Raw genomic sequence first — 9138 nt, 5'->3', positions numbered from 1 at the left:
AGGGGCTCACACCACACCACAGCATCCAGTTTCCTTACAGGCTACTGATCTTATAGAACAAGGCAACCATTAAACCTTTGCCATACATACAAGTTCTGTTAAACCCTTCCTGGCCTGAACCTCAATTTGGATATCTGACTGTGGGCTCCTTGTTTCTTCCTTGAAAAAATTGCTAGTAGTCAAGTTAGAGATTTAGTACCCATACTTGTTCAAGGCTGAATTGTTTAAAAATGTCTTTAAACTGTAATTATATTACAACTGAAATATTGTAGTACATTATAGTACAATTATAATAAAATATTCCTTACTATTGATTATATCATAATTGAACTTTGGAAGCCTCCCAAGAACCATGACCATATATCTGCTCTTATCGAAATGCCCAATAAATGACAGTCTGATAAGAATCTTTTTGGATTCAGTTTTAATCAGACTTCAGGATAGCTCTGGGAAACTTCCAGAACTGTATTTTAATCTGTAAGGAAATTAACACTTCAGTTTCTAAGCACCTCTCTTCTGGTGGGGGCAGGGCAAAAAGACAGTCAGTGTAAATAATTGGGTCCAACCTGGAGATGGGGGCTGGTTCCAAAGGGAAAGAATCAAATGCTAATTCCTCCAGAGCCCTTCCCCCTCAAGCTGTTGCCAAGGTTACCTGCCTACAGGGAACTATTCCTCTGAAAAGGTTGTTAAGGAAGCACCTCCTGGGTGACCCTTTTCCTGCCCTTCTGGGCAGACACGGAGAGATAACCTTAGAAGGCATCCTTCCCACCTTTTGGCTCATCTTTTGTCCACTGGTCACATGAGCATGATGGGGAGAGGAGAGAAGCAAGAGGAAAAGGAGGGCATGATAACAAAAGAACTCTAAAATATATAAAAGGGACAGGACACACAAACACACACACACACCATTCCCGCCCCCCTTTCTTTGAATTCCCAGCTCTGGAGAAGTCTATCTCTGATCTCTCCTTTACATAAAACTCGCTTTCTACGCTTGCCTCTGCATTTCTTGAGTATCTAATCTTCAACATATGGGAAATGGGAACTTGTCATCCTATCACTGGTATACTGGGAAGTGTACATTTTTTTTTCTGTGTGCTGAGCTCAAACTGCTTTCTGGCCACATTAATAGTCCACCTTAAATAAAATATAGACCACCTTCAGAACCCCCCCACCCAGGTTTATAACGACACCAGGTTTATAATTCTGGATTTGCAGAAGGGGGCTGGGATTGTAGCTCAGTGATAGAGCACTTGCCTTGCACGTGTGAGGCCCTGGATTTGATCCCCAGCACTACATAAAAATAAATAAAAGATATTGTGTCCATCTACAACTAAACAACAACAACAAAACTCTGAAGGATGGGTGTCAGGATTAACATAGTCCACTATCATGGTTGGACAGAAAGAATTTCAACAAAAAAATTTTAATAATAGAATATATGATTTTTATTTATAATGTCTGAGCTAGCCTGATTATGTTCAAATTCTGTGGGAACTAAGCAATATGGCTCAATGTGCCTCCACATCTGGGTGGTGGTAGTTAGAAAAGGTTCTAGAAGTTTCTGGCAGTTGAGTGTGGAGAGGCAAAGCTCCCTAAGGAATTACAGGCCATTGGAGAAGTTACAAAGAGTAATGTTGGTTAGTGTCCCAAATGGATCAAAACAAATTACATATAGCCTTGAATTTCCCAAAAGTTTAATACACCTAGTCATTAATGCAATGGGAAGAAAAGTGTGGTTTTCTGGGTTTAATTCTCATTGCTGCAAATAGAAATAAGCAGATCTTAAAGGTTAATATGGGCACACATCTGTAACTATTAAGTAATGTCTGAATTTTTAAAATGTTTTATTCAGAACATTTCCAAACATAAAAATGAAATAGTATAATGATACCTACTACATATATTGAATGATTAATATTTTGCTGAGTTTGGATTTTAGTTTAATTATTATTTTAAAGTAAATTTCATATATCACGATATTTTATCCCTTAAATATTTCCATTTACAATCTCTAAAAAGGTGGAAGAGGGATTCTTAACATAACTGTAATACCATTATTGTTAGGTAGTAGCTAGCAGTGAGCAGTGAAATGCATGGTAAGATATAAAGTGTTCTCTTTTCGGGGGGAATGAGGGGTGGGTACCAGGGATTGAACTCAGAGGCTCTCGATCACTAAGCCACATCCCCAACCCTATTCCGTATTTTATTTAGAGTCAGGTCTCACTGAATTGCTTAGCACCTCACTTTTGCTGAGGCTGACTTTGAATTCCTCCTGCCTCAGCCTCCCAAGCAGCTGGAATTACAGGTGTGTGCCACTGCACCTGACACAAAGTGTTCTTTAAATTACTTTGGGGTCTGTCTTTAAACTACTTCCAAAGTAGACAAGAAAGCAAGGGTGGTAGTTAGTTTTTAGAAAATAAACCGAAATCATGTCAAGAGGAAAGGATCCACTGAGGTCGATGTGAAGTGAGGAATTATGACTGTCTCCAATCATCTGGGAAGGAAGATTCCTTAGTAGTGCAGGTGCACTAAGGTAACTGACCAGCTATTGACCTCGGTGCCCACATTAACATGGGATTGACTTGTAAATGAAGCCCCCTAAATAGGATGGCCACTATGACAGTTCCGGAGAGGACCAACTAAGGTCAAAAACTCCACCACCCAACTTGAAGTAGGAGTTGAACACCTGATCGGCAAAGAGTACAGAGGGTGGTCCCCAATTCTCCTGGTAAACATCAAACAGTAATAAAATTTGGGAAGTATTGTCTCCTTTGTCATTCTCTGCTTGGAGACTGTCCACTCTCTCCCTTGAGAGTGCTTTTTGCTTAAGCCTCACTTTTCTTTTACTTTATTTTCACCTCCCTTTCACTTCTAATAAAGTTCTCTTGCATGACTTTTGGTGTCTGACTTTTGTAGGAACCTAAGAAGGAAGGTTTGGAGTTTCAGCTCCCTGCTTTCCTGTGACATTATCACATCTAACAATCCACAATACACAATACAGACAGTCCCTAACTTACAGCAGTTTGATCCATGATTTTTTATCTTTATGATGGTGCAAAAGTGATATACATTCAGTAGAAACTACCTTGAACTTTGAATTTTGATCCTTATTCTGAGATGTGATTGATATGTGGTATGATACATGATGCTGGGCAGCATCAGCAGCTCCCAGCCAGTATCTCCCATCTCCATCTTCTTTTTCTGAACCTTCTGACAAAGACTCAACTTCTCTACTGCTTACTGTATTGCTAAGCTGTGATGTTCAGTAGGTTAGGTGTATTAGATGCATGTTTGGCCTGTGGTTTATCCACATGTAACCCCATTGTAAGTTAAGGAGTATTTGTATTCCTTTAATAGTAACTCTTGTCTGTGCTCTATTTAAGTTTCTCCCAAATGTCTTTTTGCAGTTGGTTTGTCTATTTGTACTGTCAAATATGTACCCCCACCTTTGAAACGTTTTCTCAGACTCCCCAGAATTAATCAGAATAAATCACCTGTATTTGATACAAAATCATGCCTAGGGTTAGAATTACTTACAAACATAGTTTGTCAACACCTTGAGGTACTTATTTTGAGCACCTTATATCTTGTCTTTTAAGTTCTATGGTGCCCCAATCCCCATACTAATGCCTAGCCTGCTACGGCATAGCACTAAATTTTGAAAAGAAGTGATATTGGCAAAGTGGGGCTCTGAGTTTAAAATCATCAAGGGCTACACATTTTAATTTTAATTTGGCAGTCATGATTCATTCCCATAATATTTCTTCCTCTTTCTCTCTCCCTCCCTTTCCTATGACCCTTTTTCTCTCCTTCCTTTATTCCTTTCTCCTTCTCGCCCTTCTTCTCTTTGCTTCCTCCTTTCCTCATTCCTTTCTTCCTTGAAAAACATTGTTAACAAAACAAAGCTTTTTCTACTTCTTCTGAACCTTCTGACAAAAGTAGTCTTAGAAATCTTAAGGAGAAGCATTAAAAGACTTCTCCAATTCTATATAACACAACCAGGAAGAATCAACTTCAAATTTTTTTTTAGGTCTTTTGAGTAGATCTACCCAATCAGCAAATGTCTTCGGTTACAGATCTGGGATTACACAATAAGAACACTTGTCAAAATACAAGGGTTGACAAATAACGGTTATGGTCCCTTCAATACAAATCTTTTTGCAAATAACAAAACCTATTCATTGAATGATCATTATAGGCAGGGAAGAACGCGGAAAGCTTTACCAACATTCTAACATTTATGCCACTCTCTCCTAAGTTTGTCCCCGTTTTGCAGGTACTTAAACTGAGACTCATAAAAGTTAAGTAGTTTTTCAAAGTCAGGTGTGAGCTGTGTACTCAGGTCTGTTTTACTGCAAAGCCTGTATCTCTAATCAAGATGGGATTGAAATACAGCTGAAATAAATTGAAATAGAACCTTCCCAGGGAACATGAAGATGTTTCCCTTTTAACTTTAACTTACAGATTAATTTCAAACTGTTTTTAAATAGCCAAGTTTCTGCTCTTAATTGATGTAGCTAAGAGCGGGGCAGAAAGAGTGAAGGTGTGGGACGCCAGAGATCTGCATTCTCTGGTGAACTTACATCTCCACTCACAAGCTGTGTGACTTGAACATCTCTGAGTCTTAATAAATACCCACCTTGCAAAAATGTCAGAGGAGTGAGACTCAGTGTCTAGCACACAGCCCTTGGCTTAGTGAAATTTATACCATTATTTCCAAAGCAAATTGGGAGGAGGTGAGGTTGCCATGTTAGGAGAGATGGGACCCAAAGACAAGCCAGGTAATGTGGTCGTTTGCAGAAACAGACCATCTCGGGTTGATTCTTTTTATTCTTCATCTTTAACCCTGACTTTTTTTTTTTTTTAGTTATAGATGGACACAAGACCTTTATTTGTTTTTTATGTGGTGCTGAGGATCCAACCCACTGCCTCACACATGCTAGGCAAGCACTCTACAGTAGAGCTACAACCACAGTCCTATCCTAACCTTAATATTTTGTTTTAATGGAAAAAACAGGACACCATGGGAGTTCTTCTGAAATAAATTTCAATTATCTCTATTTGTGCGCCGCATTACATTTGGGAACTTTTAATTAATTCAATCACATTAAAGGTATCCGCTTGCACGTGGGAGTCTCCCATGGGACTCTGGGTGGAGGGACAACCCTGGGACCCCCAGCTCTGCTCTCCTTTGTTTGGATCCCATCAACGCTTCCCTTGACTCTTGGGTTTCCCTCTCCCACAGTGAACCTCCGGGACCGGTAGCAGGCGGGGGTCTGGGGTTGGCCCAGAGCTATTAACCACCTTAGTTAAGTACCCTGGTGAGCTACAGCCCGCCCGGCACTCTCCTTTGACCGCGCCGTACCTGCAGGGGGCGCCCGGGAGTCGGGCACCGAGCGCCCTAGCCCGTCGGAAAGTTCCCCGCCGCTAGCGTGACCAGAACGTCCTAGCCCCGCCCTTCGGGAGCGGTTGTGGTCAGTATATAAGGTCGGGATACAGCACCCGCTGGTTTCTGGGCGTTAGCATCTTCTGCGTGCCCCGTGTCGCCCCAGGTGAGTCGCCTTTCCGGGAAGGTGATGGTGAGCCGTCCCGCGGTTGGCCTTTTGAGCGTGTTGGATGGGTTGGTGCCCACCAGGTTGGGCCCTAGTGGCTGAAGTTTTGATAGATTATCTTGGATTTTTTTTTTTTTCCTTTTTTCTTCTTCTAGATTTAGCATTCTACACTGAAGTCATCATGGGAATTTTCCAAACCTTGATGAAAAAGAAGGAAGTAAGTTTTTAAAGCAATAGAAAAACTTGTATGATATGTCATGTGTAACTAATTAAAACAAATTAAAAAAAGCAATAGAAAAACTTGACTGAAAATAGTAATTTTTAAAGATGAAAAGGTGGTGTAGATTTTGAAAAACAAAAGTGATTTGTAGCAATTTTGTTACAGAGTTTTCCTATTGAAGTTACTGATAACCTGTTGTCTGTTAGCTCATTCCTTTAGTGTTTTTCATGACTTTCGCAGCTGCAGGAGCCTCATCTTTTGCCATATATTCCTTGAAAAAAACCGACGTGATGTAAGTAGGTCTCATTTATTAAAACATTTTTGGCATTGTTTGGTTGACCTTTCATTTCTGAAATGCATGCCATCAGTTTCCTGTGTCCCTCCTACCCCCATGGATAAGAATGTCAAATTGTGGACTTGGAGTCAAGGCTGAAAAGCATCCTGATATCTGAAGACTATGAAATTATGACATTGGTATTTATTTATTCCTGTATATAAATGTCCTTTTATTCATTAGCCCTCCTCCAATTTCACTCTCCTGCAGAGAAGTAAAATTTGATTTTTTTCAACCTTTAGTTTTTAAATTTAAAGTTCTTAAGTTATTGGAATATATATATACACACACACACATATATATACACACATATATATACACACACACATACATATATATACATACACACACATACATACATATATTATGTATATAATCAAATTTAATAATTTTAATTTTTAAAATTTCAACTTAAGTCTTTAAAGACTTAAGTGTTACAGAATCCATACATTCAGTTGTCTGCAGTGAATCCTAAACCTCAACTTTGAATACAAGAAGGTTTAAAACAAACAACAACAAACAAACATGTCTCCTGGAATATGAGGAAGAGATAAAAGGAGGACCTGGCTGTGTCCTCTGCAGGGCTGGAGAGGTCACTTAAGGGAGCCCAGGAACCCTGGAGTTACCACCCACAGAGTTCAAGTCCCACCCCTTGGCCACTCCCAGAAAATCAGGCAAGAACCTTGTTGCTTGTCCTTAGCCAGCAAATCCATCTCAGTAGTTATGTTGTTTGTTGGGAATGTTCTGCAATCTAGACCAAGAAAGAAAATACAGACCTTCTACTCTGCAGAGGAATTGATCTTTAATGTTTAAGCCAAACCATGAAATTCCCTTAATGAATCTTCCATCAATTTTAGTACTCTTGGTGGTTTCTAGTAGTTAACTAAGGGATGAATGTCTAAGTGTGGAGATCGGGTCTGTCATCTAGCTTATTTGCACACCCAGAATCAATGCTGGTTTAGATTCACATACTTTGATGTTTAATTAGACTTCTTTTATTTTTAGTCTTGATCGAAAAAGAAATCCAGAACCGTGGGAAGCTGTGGATCCTTCTGAACCTCAAAAGGTATCACTAAATTAAAAACAAGTGATTTACATTTAGCTCAAACTTTCACGCCTTTGTAAGCAAAATAGATGTAGTATCTAACAGAGTGCCATTTTATGTAGTGTTAAAGACAATACTAAAACAAACAAAACCCTCTAGAGTTCTAGAGATCAAATTCAAATCCGTGCTCCATTATTCATAGGTGATTTTTGGACAGTTTGGCCTCTGTGAGGCCCAAAATCCATAAAATGGGCATGATAGTAGGGCTCTACCTCAGAGTTAAAAGGATTAAAGAAAATAAAATATGCAGAGCCTTTTTAGACTTGCCTAGCCCACAGTAAGCACTCAAATAAAACATTATTGCAATACATTATCTCATTTTATCCATTACTCACCTAAAGTTAATATAAATTCTATTGTGATAAATCACAGTTACTCCTGAAAGAAAGGAGCACATTCTCCTCAAGTGAAATTAATTAATTATCCACTCTTTTAAGACTATGGCAAAGCTCTCCTAGGTTCTTGGGTAATGGAACACCGGTGAGGATAAATGGGTCTCCTGTGAGGATAAATGTGATGTTTTGGGAAACCAAGAACTGTCCACAGCTCTTAGATCATTGGTGCCTTCATTAAGCAATTGCAATGAGGAAATTTTATTCAACTCCTACTATGTGTTGAGGCCTGTGGGAGGAGCATTGTACATAACTCAGGAGAAACAGATGCATTTTGAATTTTAAGCTCAGATACTACCTTGTCAAACTAAAAAATCTGGATGGTGCTAATGAAAGTAGGGCAAATGTGTATGACCTTTCTCTCTGGTCTCATAACACGTAGGTATCCAAGGGCTTTTTGGAGGGATGGAGTGAATAGATATCAACCATGTTACTATTTGGTGCATGTTTTAGAGATGGGAAGAGGTGGTTCTTTGACTACAAATACTATAATGCTGCTTTTCCTAAAAAGAACCTGAACAAATCCCAAAAAGTGATGAGAGGATTAAGAGCAGATACTTAAAACATTTTTATTTCCTTTGTTAAAGCTTATAACAATCAATCAACAGTGGAAGCCTATTGAAGAGTTGCAGAAGGTCCGAAGGGCAACCAAATGACTGGTCCGTGCTTCTTCCTCCCAAAGAGTACTCTATGAATCTAGTGGAAACATTTCTGCACAAACTAGATTATGGATACCAGTGTGCGGAAATGCTTCTGCTACATTTTTAGGGTTTACCTACTTTCTTTGGATTCTGGATAAGGAATTAAAGGTAGTGCAGCAATAACTACATAGTACAAAAATAAGTTTTTTGGTTTATTGTAAATTTGAATATTACATATTGAATTTTTATGTTTATGATGCCAGAATGTTTTCCTTGAATGTATAAAGATTTGTAAATTATATTATTATCTGTAATAAAATGTCATTTGTACAAGATATCTCAAAAATTAGCTGTATATTTAAATTGAAGAGAACATTTTTATGGGAGAAAAACACTCATATACATATGTATATATAATATATGCACATATCTAGATATCTGTACATATAGGTATATAATGTATACTATGTATATATATATTATATATATAATGTACAATATATATATATAAAATTTTGGGGGGATGCTGGGGATTGAACCCAGGGTCCTATGCATGCTAAGCACACACTTTACCACTGAGCTACACCCCCAGCCCCAGAAAAACATTTTGAATCACAAAATTTTGTCTTTTAAATAATGCACATGTATATTTCTATGTGAGCTTGTCTTCTAAATTCATTTACCCCTCAGAAATTTATTGATCATCTATTGCTTGCAGTAAAAGCAATAAGCAAAACCAAAATTTGGAGGGATATGAATAAGAGACGGTAAGCACATGAAGAAAAGAAGTGGTTGTGGGGTGTGAGAGTCACACAAGGATTAGCCTTGGAGAAAGTGCTGGGATTCTGGTGGTGAACAGGAATGTGGGCATGCTAAAATGGGCCCCAAAGAGGC

The 9138-nt window shown here is 38.7% G+C and overlaps 1 protein-coding gene and 1 non-coding gene across 2 annotated transcripts; one reads left to right on the top strand and one right to left on the bottom strand.

Annotated features, from left to right (window-relative positions):
- The first annotated feature begins 5400 nt into the window (after window positions 1-5400).
- Window positions 5401-8590, top strand: Coxfa4l3 (cytochrome c oxidase associated subunit FA4L3). Its single transcript, XM_040275456.2, has 5 exons — window positions 5401-5552; window positions 5708-5769; window positions 5979-6064; window positions 7112-7172; window positions 8191-8590. Exons 2-5 carry the CDS (start codon window positions 5734-5736, stop codon window positions 8257-8259), a joined length of 252 nt encoding a protein of 83 aa, XP_040131390.1. The 5' UTR covers window positions 5401-5552; window positions 5708-5733; the 3' UTR covers window positions 8260-8590.
- A 172-nt stretch (window positions 8591-8762) lies between these two features.
- On the bottom strand, window positions 8763-8834 carry Trnaa-agc (transfer RNA alanine (anticodon AGC)). The gene has a single exon. It is a non-coding gene; the product is annotated as a tRNA-Ala (tRNA).
- Between the last annotated feature and the right edge of the window lie 304 nt (window positions 8835-9138).

The sequence above is a fragment of the Ictidomys tridecemlineatus genome, chromosome 5 (assembly GCF_052094955.1).
Source record: "Ictidomys tridecemlineatus isolate mIctTri1 chromosome 5, mIctTri1.hap1, whole genome shotgun sequence".
Taxonomy (NCBI): domain Eukaryota; kingdom Metazoa; phylum Chordata; class Mammalia; order Rodentia; family Sciuridae; genus Ictidomys; species Ictidomys tridecemlineatus.
Note: the sequence above shows the minus strand (reverse complement) of the source record. Positions and strands in the feature narration are given on the sequence as shown.

Bases quoted from the DNA above. Each gene is read 5' to 3' on its own strand.
- Coxfa4l3 (XM_040275456.2), top strand. From the start codon at position 5,734: ATGGGAATTTTCCAAACCTTGATGAAAAAGAAGGAA. The intron at 5,770-5,978 runs GTAAGTTTTTAA...GTTGTCTGTTAG, and splicing joins CCTTGATGAAAAAGAAGGAA to CTCATTCCTTTAGTGTTTTT. The intron at 6,065-7,111 runs GTAAGTAGGTCT...TTTTATTTTTAG, and splicing joins TTGAAAAAAACCGACGTGAT to TCTTGATCGAAAAAGAAATC.